The 20,710-nt window shown below is 44.5% G+C and overlaps 1 protein-coding gene across 1 annotated transcript in view; it reads left to right on the forward strand.

Moving 5' to 3' along the window:
* cux1a (cut-like homeobox 1a) overlaps window positions 1-20,710 on the forward strand; it is a gene marked incomplete in the record, with an annotated part of 82,915 nt that overhangs the window by 24,501 nt on the left and 37,704 nt on the right. Inside the window, 3 exon segments of the mRNA XM_036149824.1 lie at window positions 400-510; window positions 9,644-9,691; window positions 15,164-15,242. Coding sequence (XP_036005717.1) covers window positions 400-510; window positions 9,644-9,691; window positions 15,164-15,242 — 238 coding nt within the window.

Raw genomic sequence — 20,710 nt, forward strand, 5'->3', positions numbered from 1 at the left:
CTGTTTTTGATAATTGTCGCCGCTGTTGTGTTACTCAGAGCCGAGGAGTTGTCTGGGATCTGACGGGCAATAATTGCTGTAAACTGCCTCGAATTTGTACAAACGGCTGCCTCTTGCCACACGGGTTTACACGTCTGCCTTAATTGCGTCTGATTGACTGACGGCTAAGCTGTTACAGCCGGCAGTAGCAGATACTGGAGCATTGCCCTTTTTTGTGTTGTTCTTTTTTTTTTTTGCCCTGGGAAAGGTGTCGTGGCGTGTCCTCTGGGTGGTCCTCCCTGACGCATGGGTGGATTTTGCGTTGCTTCTGAATGTTCATTTTTGACGACTTTGGTACCGGCGATGCCACACGCATCACAAAGTAGAAAAATAAAGCCCGACCGCGTGTCTGTGTTGCAGAAAGAACTAGACGCCACCGCCACGCAGCTTGCCAACAGACAGGATGAGAGCGAACAGTCAAGGAAGAAACTAATCGACCTGAGCCGCGAGTTCAAGAAGACGACGCCAGAGGTGAGAGAGCTGCAACCTACACACACACCCATCTTCTCACGTACAGTCCGTACTCAATAAATTAGCATATTACTCAAAGGTTCATTTATTTTCAGGCCTCAAACACATTATATAGGTTGGTGACGCAGACCGATGTTTTGAGGTGTTTATTCCTGTTAATTCTGATTATTTGCTACTAGTGTAAACGGGACGTTTAGGATTAGAATATTATGTCGGAACGACAAGAAAATAAAAAAAATGGATGCAGAAATTTGGGCTTAATGAAAAGCGTTTAATGCGTACTTCAAGGTTATGTTCAGAAAAGCACTTTTAAACAAATTTACTGGACATGGGTGAATGCTTCACCTCTGTCCTTGTGATGGGAAAGGCGTTTCCACTGCAGAGACCGTTTCCAGTAACTAGGACAGTTTCCTGGGGTCACATCCAGCTGTCATTTCTACTGCGAGAGCAAGTAAGGGAAAATGTGTACTGCAGTAAACAACATTATAACACATTTTACAGGGTTTTTGCTTAAAATATGACTTTTATTGGAGGAGTTGCTCCTTTTTGTCCAGAGATGACTTAAAATCTGAAAATATGAGCTGTATTGAAATGGTGAGAAATCTTGGCGCTTGGCCTCCATGAAGCACCAGTCAGAGGTTTGCGGTGTATGAAAGCGTGCCTTCCTTCGTTAGCCGTGTTCTAGGGTGAACTTCTGCCCTGGCAAAAGCAGTAAAAATAATCGGTGGGTAGCAGCGGGGCCTGCTTCCTAGAAGATAGTCCTGCAGCCATAGCAAGCCTTCACACAGTGAATATTTCCAGCGTTTTGTTTCAGTCATCCTCCACCAGCCCAAACCCCGCCAAAGGTCACATTAAATGTAAAATAAAATAAATAAAATAAAACTAATTGTAGATTTCATTTGCAAACACAACGCCCATCTAACCCCACACATTCAAGGGGCCTTAACAAAATGAGCTAACCCTTGTGGTAGTATTCTTTAAGCTAATAGACAAAGAGCGGCCTTCTGTTTTCAGCATCTGTTGAAGCAGAGTAGACCGTCTTGTCAAAGTCACTTTTAGACACCTTGATGTATAAAATCAGGAAAGTTTTGTTTGTTTCAAGATGCATTTTTAAACACAATCACATTATTTGTACCAATAACTGACTTTTTAAATGTGAAAAGCGAGGGAGCAGTTGCTGTGTGAGCGTGGTTAATTAGATTAGATTCAACTTTATTGTCATTACACAGGTACTGGTACAAGGCAACGAAAATGCAGTTTAGGTCTAACCAGAAGTGCAATAGCGGGCAAGTAATAGTAATAATATAGTAATATCCTCTTTATTGTCATTGAAACATACATTGAAACATATATTACAACAAAATTTGTTCTCTGCTTTTAACCCATCACCCTTGGGGAGCAGTGGGCTGCCTTGTGCGGCGCCCAGGGAGCGTTCTGGGGTTAAGGGTCTTGCTCAGGGACCCAGAGTGCCGGCGCTGGGGATCGAACCGGGTACTTGCATCCTTCTCTGAGTGCAAGCGCGCTGCTCTAACCACTAGGCGACGACCCCCCCACACAGTCGGCAAAGGGAGATACGATCGGTAGGATAAACAGTGGTTCCATAAGTACGGGACATGGGTTTTTACTGAATAAATATAGAGATGGATGCTATTATAAACAGAATTTTTACTGATAGATTTGTCCTATGAGTATAATATATAGATAACTAGTATTGTGAACTAAATTTACAGCTGGATATGTACAGAATATAATATACAGGTATAATATAATATGCTACTCTGGGCCGCGTTGCCTCTGCGAAGTGACTTTAAATGTGTTTCAGAGTGTAACCGCTGTGAAGCGAGGGTTTATGGGGGTAAAAAAGTGGGTTAAAAGGAGACGCTCTTTGCTCTCTTTGCCCTGATCCAAAAGCAAGAGTTTACAGGAAGTCTGCAAAGCAAAATGTAAGTTTCTTAGCTACACCTTTCCAGGTTTCCCAGGTTTGAGGGGCTCCAGACACCCCCATCCCCCCCCTGACTTCCGCCTATGGAGACAGCCAGGGCGAAACAGGACGTTCTGGGTGGAAAACGCTGTCGTCCGCGTAGCCGAAACGCACCTTGAGAGCTCGCCCCCCCGAGCGCGTCTCAGCATCTGCTTTGTTCATAAACGCCGCTGCGATTATTTACCGAGAAAGCAGGGGAGGAGAAGACGGGAGCGGAGATGCGGCCTTGTCTCCCTAAAATAGTCCCTCCATTAGTTTCTCTGAAATCCTAAAGAGACAAAACAGAAACCCCCTCAGGAGTTTGTATTATCTGACCTAGTTTTTTTTTTTTTTTTATGCGAGCAGAAAGTGTGGTCCCTAAGTGTGTGTGTGAGGGAGAGAGGGAAAGACAAGAGAGGCAGAACAGCGCCGAGCAGGAGGGGCGAGGGAGAAAAAGAGAGTGTGACAACACTACTAAGTGGGATCAGGAGGGAATTGTGTCCTGCTCCTGTGTTCCCGTCGCTCCTCCTGGGAATATTTGTTTCATCTCCGTTACCAGGGCAACGCGTTTTTTTTTTTTTTTTTTTTTTTTTTTAACCGCACAGCGAAAACAAAAGTATTGTTGTGTTATTATTGGTAATGTCACCGCGGTGAATTATTGATGGCGGGCATGAATAATGGATGAGCGGCGTAGACGGCGGATAGAAAACCGTCGGCTCTCGGCGGAATTGGACGCCACGAGGATCGGCGCGTAAAACCCGCCCCGGCGCAGGAGGAGCCGTACCTGCCGACTCCACTCCACCCCCGCTCGTCTCCTAATCTCACTCCCCAAGTATAGCCGTGGAAGCGAGGCATACAAAGGGAACACATAGGCAGATAGCCCGGATCACAGAACAGGACTCACACATTCATCAGCGTAACAAGGCTGTGATTTAGGAAGGCTCCTCTGGCGTCTGTGTGGCCCCTGGCATCTCCCTGGTATGCGGAGGAGGAAACTGAGCCAGGCCAGACGAGCGACAGGATTCATTACAGAGCTCCAGCAGGCTCAATAGGAACCGGCCCTAAAACTCTGGGCGGTTTGGAGCTGCTGAGGCATCATAGCTGCCTGCTAAACAGGGCCGCTTCGTAGCACGTGGTGACCTGCGCTTGATTAAAGGTCTCCTTTTTGGTGGAGTTGATTTTTTTTTATTTCTTTTTTCATCTGCACGGCTCCGTGTGTGGTTGACCGGCCCGTAGAGGGGGCTGTCAGCTCTCTGCGGTCGGCACCAGTCAGCGGAGATCACAGTAACATCAGATCAGACTGCATTAAGCAGAGCGGGAGTCCGTCTCTGATCCATTATTCAGCAACCAGGAGACCGGCCCACGTTGGCTGTGTCTAGTCTGCCGAGCTGTACTCAGTGTGAACTGCACTCACGGCCTGCATGATAACACACACACACACGCTCACAGCGGCGTTTGTAGCATTTGGAAAGTAGTGCAAAGAAATGCAGCGTGAAAACAAAGTTTTTATAATTCATTAGGACTGACACGAGGATTTTTTTCTTTTTTTTTTTCTTCCCTCCCCTCCCAAAGACCGCATCTCGCTGTGCTTCCTAATTTGTCTAAATTATTAATCTAGTTTTTAATTTCCTTTTTTTTTTTTTTTTTTAGTTAAGGCTCTTGCTACTACAGTGTTTTGAAAAAGGAGATGATGGGAATGATTGCAAAATGCCCCAAAGATTGCTGGCCAGAGGCAGTGGTAGTAAACCAGCATGCACACACACACACACACACACACACACACACACACACACACACACGCGCACACTTAGCTGTAGGGCAGACAGACAGGGAATGGGAGTTCCATACTCCCTGGAGGATTGGTCGGGTTGGCCTGTCTGCTGTCTGCCGGCAGCTTACACACCAGCCATCCATCTCCTGCTGCCTGGGCCCCTCACTCCCCCTCCAAAACACACACTCACACACACTCACACTCACGGACTGACCACGGTGTCTGTGTGCATTGTTATGTTATTTGGTCATAAATCTCTGGAAGAGGTGGGGGCAGGGTTAGAGAGGGACTCTGGAGTGGACCAGAGGGGTCCAGAGCTCCACTGTCCAGCAGAGGTAGCCTGCTGCTGCTGTAGGTTGGGGGAAGACGTTCGTTTTTCTCCCCCGTGGATCCCGCTTTAAGGTTGAAAACTGCAAAAGCACCAGTTTGAAAGATAAATGTTAAAGATTGTAACAAAAAAAAAATCTTTTTACTAATTAAAAGTTTAATGGATTCCTTTTTTCTAAAGCGCCTGATTTGAAGAAATGTGTTTTTTGATGGAGGTAAAAAAAATGAAGGATTACCCCATGTATCCATCAAAAAAATATATTTCTACTAAGGTCAAAGTGCATCGCCGTGCATGTTCTTAGAGATCTTAGTTTTCTTATCATGCATCTAATAATTTAGTGCTTGACCTGCTAATCAGTAATCAGAGGCGGTAAAACAAGACGTTGTCCAGTTCTGATCTCCAGTTCACGTCTGCTTTCTGTCTTGAAACGTCCTTAAAACAAGGAGTGAGGAAACAAGAATAGACAAGATGGAGATTCCAGCTATTTTGTTTTCACAAGATAAAATAAAATCTGAATTCCACAAAAAAATAAGTCGTTTAACAATGTTTTACATTTCCACATCACATCCTTTTATGTTCTATTTGACAAAAGCACTCATTTGTTTTTTGGTCCCACTTGTTGTTTTTTTGCGTTACAAATTCCATCTCCTACAAGTTTTACACTCGTCCCTGCTCCAACGCAGCTGAATTATTGGCTGAATTGGTCATAAAGTTCTGCACACTGCAAAAACTGAACTAAAAATAAGTTACATTTTCTTAAAATTAGTGTATTTGTCCTTCATTTGAGCAGGTAAATAAGATGATCTGCCAATGGAATAGGATTTTTGCACTTAAAATAGGAACAACTCATCTCCATCGTCTTATTTCAAGTGCAGGATGTCTAATTATCTTATTTTAAGGATCAAAATACTCATTCCATTGGCAGAAAATATCAATTACCTGCTCAAATCAAGGACAAAAACCCAAATTTTAAGAACATTTTACTTATTTTAAGGTCTGTTTTTGCAGTGCAAAGGCCTGGGAATAACCCACCCATCTGATTCAGGTGTGTTGCAGCAGGAGAACATCTACAACATGCCCAGGAATTGGGAACGGGAGCCGGACCCCCTTCCCTCTTTACGCTCGCAGTGAGTGTCGAGGCTCATTTGGTTGAGGCGTGTTGAACTAGAGTCAAAACATGCAAAATACTTGGTTAGGGTCCAAAACTTCGGACCCTAGTAGATAAGTTGGGTCTTGTTTTTAAAGTTATTTGTTTGGATCTTATTTCAAAGCAAAGTGAATGCGTTACCGGGGGGTTAAAACAGGACCTTGTGGCACAAGGTCTCTCAGACAATGGTGCGACATCCCTGGAGCTGAAAACCTGCGGTCAGACTGATCAAACCTGAGCTGAATAGTCTGGGTCTCTGTGGCTCAGTGGGTAGAGTCGTCGTCATGCAAATCCAAAAGTTGTGGGTTCCGTTTCAGGTTACCCCTGCCACGCGTCCCTGTGCCATTGGGCGAGGCCGTTAACGCCAGCTTCCCTACCGAGCTGCGTACGTATCAGTGGCTCTAGTGTAAAGCCTTTAGGGTGGCCGGCGGGGCTAGAAAAGTGCTGTGGAACTGTGACCCGAGGACCATTTAGTCCCATAAGGAACAGAGCCTTTATTTTTATCTTTTTCTTTTACATAAAAGCACATTAAATGCATTATTTGAATTGGAACCACCTTGGAATTAAACATAAACAACAAACATGGAAGGAAGATTTTGCTCTGGATTGATTTTTCAAAACTGTTTGTGACAAACTGTCTTTTAGAGATGTCTCAAAGCGGTGAAACAGCCCTTTATCTTTCTGAATAAAGCTCAATCACTGTCTTTAAAGCTTTGTTGACATTTCTAATCATGTTTTTTTTAATACTCAAATGTCCAAACTAACTAAAAATAAAATTCTGAGTGAGAGCAGAACTTTGAACATCTGTAGGGGAAAACCGTTAATTCTGAAGTTTTGGATTAGCACAACCTAAGTAATTATTGCAGGACTTAATGGACTTTAACAGCAAGAGATGACAAACTCCTAGCGTTAAATATTGTTCTGAGAACATATTGAACCTGCTTAATTGTGTTTTTTAAACTAATGATTTACTTGGACGTAGCAGTATCCTGAAGCAAGATTAACTACTAACTAAACAAAACCTCTCATCCAATCAGAAGCGGGTATTGCTAATCTCAAAAAGCACACCGAAATAAAACAAAAAAAAAGACGGTTATCACAATATCATGCAAATTTGGTAACAGCCACTTCTCTGGTTGGTTTGTGCGCGCGGGGGGGGGCGCCCCCCCTGGCCAGGAGAGGGCGGGGCACGGCGCGGCGTGCAGGTCATTACCCACGACGGGGGAACGTCGAATTGGCCCAGACAAACAGCCACCCCGACCCCTAATGGGGTAACAATGAAGCAGGGTCACAGACTCATGACCTGTCCTAAGCCCCAGACAAACGGCCTGTCTGGACCGCCGCGAGATTAGCCGGCCCCAGACGACTGGTCACAGGTCAGCTCGGGTCGCCCGCCACCCCGCAGTCCCCGCTTCTGCTGTTCTGCTGCAGGTTTTTTCTTTTTAAAGGTGCAGCGTCTCCTCTGCAAACAGCTGTTGTTGCCCTGCTTAACATCTTCATTAGTTCATTTTTTTCCCTCTCTCTCTGTTTGTTTGTTTGTGTCCATAGACTGTGCAAATCAAATGTTCCTGTACAGAATGTGCTATTCTGCTGAGCTTTCTAGCGTACGCTCCACTTGAGTCTGTCAGGATGCAGGGCCTTGGCTAACAGCGCCGTGATTTGCATGTTCCCCTGATACATACCGGACCGGCTATCTAAAACTGCTGAATCGGACTGGAAAGTCATGCGTAGGACTGGAAGGATGAAAAGTAGTCAGTTTGTAGTTAGAAAAAGAAAAAGAAAAAAGAAACGACGACAAAAAAAAAAAAGAGCTGGTGTGCTGCTGATGGGATTTGCATTAACTGTAGGCTCGCTCCGTGTCTCCTTTCACCGCTGAGCTGCACGCATGCTAGCGGTGCCTCTGGGTGGCCCAGGTGGTGCTGCACCTGTTCTTATGAGAAACGCAGTCCGACGAAGCACCTCAGGGTATGAACCGGGCCTTCTCCACACTCTAATGTTCATCGCTCGCACACCACAGTGGCTTTATTGGGAGCGAGAAGAACGACCGCCTCTTGAATGCAGGGTTTGATGCATTTTAATATTCTGTTGGCTGTTTTGAGTTTTTTTACTTCCTCTGTGTACGCCAGCCTCCTTTTTTTATGTTTACGGACATATCAAAAACAGATGCAGCGATAGGAGATTTTGTGGCTGAAGGTTTCTCTTTGAAAACAAAATATTTTTGATGTCCTACTCTCCAGAGAAATTGAAAAATGAAACCTTTATGATCAGCAATCAGCTTACAGAGCTGTCTCTCTTGGGGTCAATGGAAATCCACAATTGGAGTGAATATTCTCTTCCATCTATAAAAGAAAAGATTAATCTAACTAAAGTCACAAGTTTTATCTTTTTTTTTTTTTTTGAAAGACCTGAAGATTTTAAAGGACAAGTTTTCTTCTAAATCTTTCTAACCTTTTATGTTTATATTTTTTACACCTGCCAAAGTGGCTGGTCTGTTGTACCAGCCACTATTTTTCTGTTTCGTGTATAACATTTGCCTCGGTTACAAACATCCTCTGTACTATTTAATAATATAAATTGTGCAAATTATTCAGAATTTTAATAATTAAGTATTTAACACAAATGTGGACTTATGACACCGTAACAGTGGTATATTGTTACTAACTGTAACGTGTTAGTAATTACCTAAAAGGCAATTACTAACTTGTTTGACAAAGCTACACCACCCTGTCAAGTCTTTTTCTTACTTTGTCGCTTCAATAGCCTTAATCTGAATCAGATTCTGGTAGAGGTTTTATTTCAACTAATCTAATAGTTTTATATTCCCCACTATCCTTCCTTTAGATGTAAATTTAAAACTTTTGAAGAAGGGTGCACATACACAAACACCCAGGATATAATATGTTAATCTGTTTTTGTTGTCGATATGCCGTTGTACTGAGTGACGCACGTGCAACAGGCAGGCAAATTTTGGCGGGTATGCACTTTTCGGCAAAACGTCGGCTGCTCTCAACAAAAACGAGCTAGTTGCTACCTCTTTTCCATGTGTTGTTAAAATAACGTTATTTAACTTTGGATTCTTCTTTACTCCTGAGAAATATTTTGGTTGTCTGCTTTCACTGGTGCATTCTCCAATCTAACCCGCCACTTTATAAATTTAACTCCATTTGGCCAGTGGCGGGTGCTCCTTTTCACCTCTGGATCTGATCGGCGGTGATGTCACACTGTGTGCGTGAGGAAACATCTGGCCTTGCATAGCTCCATGAATTAATAGATTTTCACTCATTGGCATTAATTATAAAGGTAAAATGATTGGAGCTGATATTTCAAATCTCTTATTAGCATCTAATATGTGTGTGCTTCACAAGGTTAGCATCGTTACTGCTAGATATTGGTCTCTGCGTGTATTTCTCATTAAGTAAGCAGGCCTTTGCCATAACTGATATTTCCAAAAGATTGCCAACCTTTCCTATCCCAGCATGTCTGCTAAGGGTCCGAATTAGACTCTGGAAAAGGTTCAGATACATTTTTGCTGACGAATCCTTAGCTTCCTATTATCTGCTGATGTCCAACCCACTGTGGAAATCTGAAGAAACAAGTATGAAGGAAACTGGTTCCCTTTTTCAGCTTTATACACACGTTCGGCTTCTTCTTACCGCGTTTTTAAACACTTGAACTTTAAGCTTCTTAACTCGGCAGGCACTTCCACTCTGAAGAGTGTTGTCAGTGTGACCCTGTAGTGTAGATGCTTAGTGTGTTCACTTATTGGCAAAAGATCAGAATTTTAGTCTCCGACCGGCCGATCAAGCGGAAGATCAGAAAGATTCACAAATATTTTGGGGAACTTTTTTAGTTTTTTTTTTTTTTAAATGCTTTGTAGCCTTTTTGTTGTTGTCGTTTTTATTCATTTCTCTGTATTTTCTTTTTCAGGATTTACGGAAACAGGTTGCCCCTCTGCTAAAGAGCTTCCAAGGAGAGGTGAGTGTTTCATTTAGAAATTTAAAATGACACTGGTAACCATCTCTGCTTTATTTACAGTATTTAAGCAAAGCTGTATACAAACCATGTTTGACATTCTTCAGCGCCCTTCTCTTCCTTTTTCTTCTCTAGTCGTTCCTACATCGTCACTTCTTCTCTTCACCGACTCCTGTTTTTTCTCTCTCTCTCCCTCGGCACTATCTCATTTCCCCCTTTTCCTCTCCTTCTTGGCTTTGCTCTCCTCTGCTCTTGATTTTCTGTCCTATTCATGAAGTCCTGTAGCCCGAGGGTGTGTTTAAATTGCATCCTGCAGAAAAAAGAAGAAAAAAAAAATCACCACAAAATCCCTCGCTCTATCCAGTCACAACTCACAGACTATTTCCTCACACTTTGTTCTTCTGTATTATTCAGTGGTTTTTGATGAATTATAAACCAGTTTTTCCCCTCCTATCGTGCCACATTTGCCTACTTTCAGTTTAACGGTGAATTCACGAGGATCGATAAACGCTGACTGAGCCGTGCGCGCTTCATATCTTGCTCTTAATGTTGCCCCGCTTGCCACCCTCCATCATTTTGGCCTGAATCCATCTTGGCTCCTCCTCCTTGGCAGCCGCGCGTTTCTAGTTCACTCCCATATGTGAAAGTCCGAGGGTAGGAGTGGAGACGGCTGGTTAAGACTGGGGCTTTATTCAGGGTCGGGAGTGGGTGGGTGCGCGCTGACGCACACACACACAAGAAAACACACACGCAGTCGAGCAAAATCATCCGAATAGATGGTGACAAGGTCTGTTTTACTACTGGCCATGGAATATTACAGTTTAACACCGGGTTAGTTTCCATATTCTTGTGTTAAGACAACAAACACAGCTGGCGGTTGTGTAAAAATACAGTAATTTATCGCGGTTGCACCGCGTTTCTGCTGATGATCCACAATCTATTTAGAGAATCAAAACGGCAGCAGTATAATTGGGGCTTTGTCAGCTGTTTCCACCATCCTCATGTTGACACACCTCGATGGCGTGCACACCAGGACACGCCGGGGCGCGCGGTGGGTGGCCACGGAACTGAGAAAGACATTATCTTATGATTATTGAGATAATACTGTACACCAGCGCCAGTCTCGGAGCACCCCATCAATCAGGCGACTATTCTGCACACTGGCGTGCCACAACTTGAGTCGCTCTCAGAATGTGTAATTTTAGACCCGTCTTTGTTTGCCTAGCCCTCAAACCCTTTGATCAGAAACAAGACAGCACCAAAAAAACAGAGAAGGAGGGGGGGCGGTGGGGGTCGTCTCACAGTAACTCATCCTCAACCCCCCCCCCCCCCCCCCCCCCCCCAACAAGCTTTAATCATTACTAAGGGAATGTGGAGCTGTGAGGGAGCAATAAAAAGTTTCCTCAGAAGGAACTTGGAGGGTCCGACACTTTGTTTAATCTTTTGTCATTGAAAGGTGGAAGCCCTCGGGTCATAATTATTACCAATAACAGTACGGTTTCCACAAGGCATCAGTTTGGTAAACGCTCTGTCTGTGTGTGTGTGTGTGTGTGTGTGTGTGTGTGTGTGTGTGTGTGTTGCATGCTTAGTGTTTCTTGTTGGTCCATCGATCAGATAAGCTTTTCCATTATCCAAGGCTTCAGTCTCTGCTTCCCATAGCCTCCCCTTATCAGACTCCACTGGGGCCGCGCTCGCTCACACACACCCACACACACACACACACACACACACACACACACAGGTCAGCCTGATGCCCTTCACACACCACGGGTTAGATAGGGGAGCAAGGCGGTGCTGAGTGATGGTGCCACAAGCTGCTGACGTATGTATGTATGTGTTTGGACTTGTCAGGGATACCTTCTGCCATTGTAAGCACTTCTCATCGGTAACCCACTGATACTGACGAGGTATCATTTGTGTCACTCGGTTTGTTGTCTTGGTTTGTGTGTGTGTGTGTGTGTGTGTGTGGGATGGGGGCAGGGGAGCGTGTAACAGCAGATGTCACCGGGATTGGTTGAGCGAGCCGCGGTTTGGAACAGCAGGGCTGTATTTGCAAATCCTGGGTGGTCTTCTAATGGCTCTGGTCCTGCAGTTAACCTGCTTTTAACTGTAGGGTGTGTCCTACATTAAACGTCTATTTCCTGCCTCCCATGTTGCGCTATATAAAGCTGCTGTACCACTGACCTTGGCCCAGTCATCGTACAGTCATGCAGCTGGTTTCCTTCACTGCCATCAGCCCGTCTTTCTTTTTTCTGTGTGTGTGTGTGTGTGTGTTCTTTATCGGTTGTGTTGACGGTTCTCAGAATCGCTGATCACATGTTATCATAAACACATGCACACAAGTTGAACGTTGTTGTGTAAGCGGGGCTAGTTCTTAACATCAGTAATCTTCCATTAGTGGCTGAGTATCTTCAATCACACTCGGTCACACAGCATTAGAAGAGGGTAGAGGACATGATGCGGTGTGCTGTGAGAATGAGATTTATCATCGGCGTTCAGGCCTTGGCCCGTTACGAGAGTCTCGCTGTATGATAACTTTGAATAAAACTATCAGGGTTTAGAGCAAATGTGAAACAACCGTATAATCCTTTATTTGTAAAGTAAATATTGGGAGCTAAAATTTCTGGGTCCCTTTGTCTAAGAGGGCGTAAAGACAATATATCGGCGTTAACATCGGTATCGGCCGGATTATGTTTAGTCATTTATTGTGATTTTGGTGTCGGTCCGATAAGTAAAACCGGTCCAATATCAACAACTGTTACTGTTACTTGTTGCTGGTTGTCTGTGTGTTTCTAGGAGGGGAGAGGAGGGGGTTGACCAAGTGGTGATTGTTTGATCATGTGATAGTGATGCAGCACAGGGTTGTGGGATGTTTCTTGCAACCGAGAAGCAATGTCAGCTGTATGGTCGGCTTTTCATGGTTTCAAAGGGGCAGGGATGGAGATATATATATATATATATATATATATATATATATATCAAAATAAGGGATTTGAACATGCATAAGGTTTCCAAAGTGCTGCACACGAAGATGAAATAAATATAAGTAAAAAGCACTGCCCGCACAGGATAAGAATATGCATGCATATACAAAAAAAAAAAAAAAACATACATAATATATATATCGGTAGGCAGGCACGATATATCGGCATTAACATTGGTATGGGCCAATGTTAGTAACTTTTTAACATATCGGTCTGATAAGTAAAACTTGGCCGATCATCATAATCCGATTGGCTTGTTTACATGACGCTTTTTAATTCCAATTGGCTATTTATTATGATTACTTTGTTTATTATGATTACTTACTTACAACAATATTAATGTCGGATGTTGATATCGGCCCAAACTTTCACATCGGTGCATCCCTTGTTATCGGCCATAACAGCAAAATGGATATTGTATATTGACATTGGTCCAGGCCGCCATATCGGTGCGCTGCTAGCAAAAATGGTAAACGGCTGGTCTAAAGATATACAATCAAACTTCAAGGTGATTTGTTGGCTTTAGTGAACTCTATGCAGGAACAGCAACTATCCAACCAGATGGGACTTTTCTTTATTTCTAATACGTTTTAAACTGTCCAACTCATTACGTTTGGACTGATGTTCAACAATTCACGATTAACACGGGTGCCGAGGCTACCTGAAACCATCATAATTGTAATTGTAAAATAATTCTAAAAATTCTTTATTCAGCTTTTGGCCTCAACTAGTTAGTAAGTTGCATAATCAGAGTGAAGGTCCCAGGTTTGAGACTCGGGTTTAACTGGATTGGGTTCCAAATGTTCGCTTGTTCTCTTGACCTAATTGGTGCATTTTATGTCGAAGAGTGAGAATTCTGGGTTATGAGAGCTTTATTGTTGAAGCAGTCTGGCCAGTAAGTTCCAAAACATTACAGCATCTGACTTTTGTTGTATTCTTCTGTTGACCTGAGCAAAAACATTAGGCTCAATAGCCACTAAATCTGGTTATTTAGTCGGGCAGTTTTCTCTGGTACAGCCTGCAAACATTTTGGTAAAAGCCACTGGTGGCACTCCTTTAGATCCGCGCTAAGGTTGTGCAAGTTTGTCACTACTGGAAATGTTTCCAGTCGGCGTAGTTTTTCTTGTAATAAAGGGAAAACTGTAGCAGCTTTTTGTTATACCTTGACACCGGTTGTCTGGGCCCGAGCCTAAAATAGTTGTTTTCCTGCGTCTGTGAATGAAGGAGTAGAGCCAGAAGTTGTGTGTGACAGAGAAACATGTGAGAAAGACTGACGCAGGCAGAAAAGCCTAAAAATCATTGAGGGATAGGGGGAAAAAAAGAATGAGTCCGTGGACATGGAAGTGACAAGAGATAGACTGAGAGAAAGCCAGAAATAAAAAGGGGGGGAGAGGGAGGGGTGCTGGCACCAGCCGACTCGGGGCCAGATGTTTTGCGGCTGAAAAACTAGAGATGAATCAAAGCCATGTGAGGAGATTTATTAGGTTCCCATAGGAGCCGAGGCAGTGTTACATGTAGCCTGCTCTGTTTACAGTGGCAAGAACCCCCTAAACCACCCATCAACTACACTACTGGCTTGGCTGGGAATGTGAAGACTTTATATTTGGACTTACTCGGGCTTTTGTCTCCATTCCTTTTCAGTCTCGCGAACGCGCTGGAGGAGTTGGAAGCGAAACACAGGGCTGTTTAGTCTGAGTGCGGGAGCCAGAGGAGTCAGCTGTAGCTCTGCCCAGTACAGTAGCACCATCTGAATCTCTTTATTTGGCATCTGTTTCCCTCAATTTAGACATGATTTCACATGCGTTCTCGCCCCCCTGCGTCTGATTCTCACGCTGATGCGGTGGCAGAGACCGCAGCAGAGCCTCGCGGAAACTCTACAAAACCTCCTCGCCGTGATTTCTTTTTAGTATTTCCTATAGATCCATCCTAACGCTGTCCATTTCGAAATTATTGGTGACGGAAAAGCACGGCTAGGCCTCTTGTGTTAATGGCTACATCAGTAATGGATCCACACTGTATTGCTGCTAAGAGCTGACTGAATAATCTGCCCCTGCTGTGGCTGGAAAGACTGAGCCAGCTGTTTAATGATGTCACCGTGCTGGAGGGGGGGCACACACACACACACACACACACACACACACACACACACACACACACACACACACACACACACGTGGGCTTGGGCATACTCACTGGAGGACAGAACGACGCAGACACGCACTCGTGTGCACGGCAAGCGAAACGCATCCGTCAGCAGCTGAACAGCTGAAAGCGGGCTTCACGGGAAGGAAACGCCGGAGCAGCCGTTGTTGAGACAGCCGCCATCGCAGGCGACATACCGGAGCATAGTGAGAAAAGACAGATATGTAGGCTACTCTCACCGTGGACCTGATGGGCCGTCCTCTCGGGTCAATAGAGCGGACTCTTAAGGGTTGGCGGTGGTAATTAACGGGCCCCTTTTTTGTGTTTTTTTTCCCCCCACCTTCTGCAGATCGACGCCCTGAGTAAAAGAAGTAAAGAAGCGGAGGCCGCCTTCTTGAACGTGTACAAGAAAATAATCGATGTCCCAGGTAAGAGTAGCGCTGATGTCCGCGTGATTACGCGGGTTTCTGTTTGATACGTCCGGTCAGAGCGGGATTTTTGAGAACAACCCCTCCTCCACCCACATGGGAGACGACAAAATCAGAAGGGGGTGGGGGGGGGGGGTAGGACGTCCCCTGGAGGCATGGGCCGGTGTCGCATTACAATCTTGAATAAAAATACAAAGGTTTCCCAGCATCTAATAATATAACCATAACAAACCCCAGTAATAATCTTATAATGCTAGAACAGTCAGTGCTATTTTGATGCATGAATGTAGTCAAATATGGGAATACAAAAAAGCTGCTAGTAATTATTTAAAATCAACATGCACGTTGTGCAGAAAATGGAGGTTTTTGGTTATCAGCGCAACAAGCTGATGTAACCTGGTTGGTCGAGCGATTTGCAGACGGCGGCTTGACCGGCATGATGCTTACATTACTTAAGAGTGATGGGCGACACTCTTTTAAAATCAACACTAGACCTTGGTGTTGAATTTAAAAGGGACTTTGAGCATTTTCTTGTGGAGATTAGCACAGTTATTCCAAAAAAAGTAAAAAACAAAGCAACTGGACTTGTTTTCCGTAGTTGAAGACGTTTCGCTTCCTCTCCAGGAAGCTTTCTCAATTCAAAAAGTCTGGAGTAATGTGGAGTACCAAGCTTTATACTACTGCCAACAAAGGCCTTGTAATGGCTTAGACAACATTTTCGGTTGAATTTGCATGTTAAAACTACCTCCATGCATCACCATAAAACTATGGTTGAAAAAGTATCAACCGTTGACTGATTCGACTCGGAGCGGTTATTTTGCACAACCAGGTAGGAACCGGCTCTAGCACCAGCCCTGGTCGAGCACTGGAATCATTTTAGTGGGAAATCCTTCTTCACACAGTAGTGGATTCTAGGGCAGGACGATAATTCAATAACAATATATATCGATGATGATAGAAAAACAGGGTAAATAAAAGGTTCAATAGAACAGATCTCCTTCCTTTTGCATTCTAGCCTATCCTGTAGGTTAATACTAGTCATTACATCCTCCCAGCCAATCACAAACACAGACCCAGAAAAGCTCCGCCCCCATCAAAGAGTTTAGAGAGCACGCGTTGTTTTTCATTTTTTAAAAACTTGCAGTTTTGGTAAAAAGTTTGTTGCATGAAGGGTTGAGTTTGAATTTAGTGTTTGTGTTTATCTAAAAATAGGTCGCTAAGCAACAGCATAAAAAGGCCAGGGCTGCACTCAAAATATATGTTTTGAATTTATTGATAATTATCGATCGATATGATTTCTATTTTATCGCGACGCTTTTTTCTCTACATCGTCCAGATAACAGATTCCCCTCTGCACACTGCAAAAACAGAACTAAAAATAAGTAAAAATTTCTTGAAATTAGTGCACTTGTCCTTGATTTGAGCGGTTAAATAAGATTATCTGCCAATAGAATGAGTATTTTGACCCCTAAAATAAAATAATTAGACATACTGCACTTGAAATAAGATGATGGAGATGAGTTGTTCCTATTTTAAGTGCATAAATCTTATTCCATTGGCAGATCATCTTATTTACCTGCTCAAATCAAGGACAAATGCACTAATTTCAAGAAATTGTTACTTATTTTTAGTTCAGTTTTTGCAGTGCAGAGAGTGGTCAGGGTGATCTTACTCCTCTGAGGTTACGCTGGGTTTACTGATCGGCGAAAAAAAGCTCTGACTTGGTTTCCCGAGCAGCCGGGCATCGGTGCTCTGACGCCGTCTCATTTCTCGAGCTGTGTGTGTGATTCCTTAATACATCCCCTACAAGGACTAATCCCACGGGTGTAGCTTTAAGATGGCCTTCACAGAAGGTGCGTCCTGACATCGACGACAAGCAGCCTCCCGGATTGGCCGCGGCAGTGCGCACGCACGGCAACGCTCACGTTTGGTAAAGAAAAAAATGACAGAAGCGTCTTCGCCGGGCGCGGCTGGTTGGAGGTTTTTTAGCTGTGTGGAAGTCCTGGAGGGCCCCCGCTATGCAGGAACGAGAGAGTGGAGTTCATCTATAGCGTAAGGAGGTCACCATATTCCCACACGGATAGACCTACAGTAATATCTTTGGATTGTACTGCTCCCAATAAGTCAGCGCCGGCTCTGACGGGGCTATTCTTAACTCGCAGCGAGACAATGATGTAATGCCTGATGCACACATGCACAGAGACACAGACCGGCCTGACTAATGCAGCCGTCTTGAAAAGAGGAAACGGTGTGTTTTCCCCTCTGCCTTCTGTCAGCTGAAGGCCTGGACCGTCAGCCCGCCGCGCTCTGCTTTAGATTAAAGGTGTCTGGCTAGAGAGCGCTCTCAGCCGCCAGCGGCCCACGAGTCAGGCCGCCTTTAACGGGCCGCACCGCCGACTGGGAAGGGCTGCGTGTGAAGGACGAAACTTTGATAAGCGGGAGAGGGAGTTAGTTTTCAAGGGCACGAAAGTAGATGCTAGTCTATATTCAGAGCAAACTGTTCTGTTACTTAGTATTTGTTTGTGTGTGTGTGTGTGTGTGTGTGTGTGTGTGTGTGTGTGTGTGTGTGTGTGTGTGTGTGTGTGTGTGTGTTGGAGCCCAGCCCTGCGTGGTGTGTCACCTTGACAGCACGAAATCAGCATGAAATTCCCCAATCGTTCTCTGCTGATCTCTCATTAGCATAGTTAAGATATCTAACTGCGTCAGACACAAGACACGCACACACATACACAGCTCTTACCCCCAGCTGTAAGCTGTCAGTTCCTCTTATCTGTACGCCACACACACACACACACACACACACACACACACACGCGTAAACTGCTCTTTTAGCTGGCATGCTGATGAGCGTTGCCTGCGTCTCTTGGCTGCCTGTCACCAGTCTGCCACCCATGAGCACCAATCAGATGTGATTGGCCTGACTGACAGGGCTCTCTCTCTCCATCACGCTGACAGTTAACCCCGCTGCGTGTTTTCCAGGGTTGTTGGTAAAATGCCTCCGGAAAGTCGCCTTTCTTCCTTCTGTCGCCGTTTCTCTAATCTCTTATTTACACTTCTCGCTGCCTGTTGTGTGTTTTTTTTTTTCTTTTTCTTCTTCTTTTTTTTTTTGTCCAGCCGTCTGTCAGCGTGTTCTTCGCGCTGCTCTCGCTTTTCAAGACGCATCGGCGTGAGCGCTAACTGATCACAGCCCAGTAATCTCTGGTTAATGTGTCTAATCTGCGTTGCTGTCTGCCTCCGTTTGTGTCCCGTTATCCGGTGCTCCCGCTGTGTCAGCCGTCGTCGGGTTAGATCCCCTCCCGCCGCAAAGCCAGCGTTTGTGACAAAGCTCAACAGCTTCTTCTCACAGGGCATTGTTTAACGGAGCCGATGGAGAAGGTTTGTTCAGACTGGGCGCAGGAAGCAGCCGTGACACGGCCGTGGCTTTTTCTGCCACTCGTGAATCAGATGGCGTATCTGCAGAGAGCCATGTTGGATTAGAATTACTATATTTTTGGGGGAGTGGTGGCCTAGTTGCACTGCAAAAACAGAACTAAAAATAAGTTAAATTTTCTTAAAATAAGTGTATTTGTCCTTGATTTGAATGGGTAAATAAGACTATTTGCCAATGGAATAAGATTTTTCCTCTTAAAATAGGAACAATTCATCTCCATCATCTTATTTCAAATTATCTTATTTTAGGGGTAAAGATACTCATTCCATTGGCAGATAATCTTATTTACTGGCTCAAATCGAGGACAAATAGACTAACTTTTAAGAACATTTTACTTGTTTTTGCATCTGTTTTTGCAGTGTGTGCTTCTGTCCCAGAGGTTCTTGGTTCAACTCCCACAGACCGTCACTCTGGGTAAGACCCTTAACCCCATGTTGCTCCCCGGGCGGCGCACAGTGGCAGCCCACTGCTCCCCAAGAGGAGGGGTTATAAGTTAGAGAACACATTTCATTGGAATGTATGTCGCAATGACAATAAAGATGATTATTGTTGTTATTGTTAACAATGTGTCGAGTAAAATAGTCACGCTGCTGAAGAATAATGATTAAAGTGACGTCCCGGGCTGAGCGCGAAGAGAACGGCACTGCAGACGGGAAAGGAAACTCAGCTGGAGAATAAGTCCTTAGCAATTAATAATGCTTAAAGATTAACTCAAATACTTGTTGGGGGTGTACCAGCGTAATGTTGTTTTTTTTTTGTTTTGTTTTTTTTTTGTCTTTTATAGCAATCGGAGCCATTTAACATTAGATAGTGGTTCATATTAAGTTCAAGTCCTGTACTTGATTAGAAATCTGCTGTAAAATGGGGTTCCTTCGCAGTCTGGAAGACTTTTGAATCTATCAGTCTTTTCCAGATAAATAATCCAATTTACAGTATTTTCCAGGTCAGGATAAGAACGGAAAAATACTTTTATTCCAGATATTACTCCTGACCCCTTTGTCTATGTGATGCATCCTGACTCCTGCCCTCAGTTTGTCCTCCCTCCTCCTTTAATTCCTTCTGTCTTTCCTAACTCCCTCCCTTTTGTCCTTCCTTCCCTCCGTCTTTGTTCCTCATTGTTTTCTTCACTCTTCTTCTGTACCCAACTTTTTTTCCGTCCTGGTGTTATTGCTTCCTTCATCCCTCCTCCTTGGTCTTCTATCTCACCTTCTTTTCCTTGCGTCCTTACTCGTTTTCATCAGTCCATCTTTGCTTCCTTCCTTATATCCTTTCATTCTTTCTATCTTGTGTCCTACTTAGTTCCCCATCATCCCCGCGTGTCCTTCCTTCTTTTTCTTTCCCATATCTCCATCTTTGTATACTTCAATCCTTTCCTCCTTCCCTTCTTTTGTCCTTCTTTGCTTCCCTGCCTTCCTTGTGTCCTACCTCCTTTCCTTTGTGTCCTTTCACATTCTTCCCTCACCATTTTGAAAGCCTGTCCCTCTGTAGAAACATCTGCGTTAGCGTTATGATCCATTCCCGCTCAGCTCGTTCTCTGATCACAATCTAGGGCAGCTTCTGGATCTCCTGGCACCAACAAACGTTTCGTCTCAACCCGAGGTTCTGCCGGTCAGCCTCGTTGTGCTGCTCCAACGTGGCGTTAACTCGGTTAAGAAAGCGAAAATAAAGTCTCCTAAAACACAGCGCGGCGTTGTGTGTTGTTTCTATAGATATCCGGCACGACGCACGGAGCCGCCGTCTCGCTCCTGCGGCGTGTTCGGACACGTTTCTAGTTCGCCTCGATGGAAAAATCAGAGAGAAGGTGTTTTTCTGTGCGAGCTGCTGGGGACATTTCCCAGTATGGGAACCCGGAGGGAAAATGCCACAATTTCATGGCGACACAGTATAAACAAAATTGGACAGGATCTATTTGTTTTTATTAACAGTCAGGTTTAACTTGACAGCCAGCTTTACGGGGGAACTAACCGCAGGTTTAAAAGGCCGCCGCACGCCTGGGCGACTTCTCAGTTCTCCGGGTCACGGCAACACGTTGCCTCCA

The sequence above is a fragment of the Fundulus heteroclitus genome, chromosome 18, assembly GCF_011125445.2.
Source record: "Fundulus heteroclitus isolate FHET01 chromosome 18, MU-UCD_Fhet_4.1, whole genome shotgun sequence".
In the NCBI taxonomy this organism is placed as follows: Eukaryota; Metazoa; Chordata; class Actinopteri; order Cyprinodontiformes; family Fundulidae; genus Fundulus; species Fundulus heteroclitus.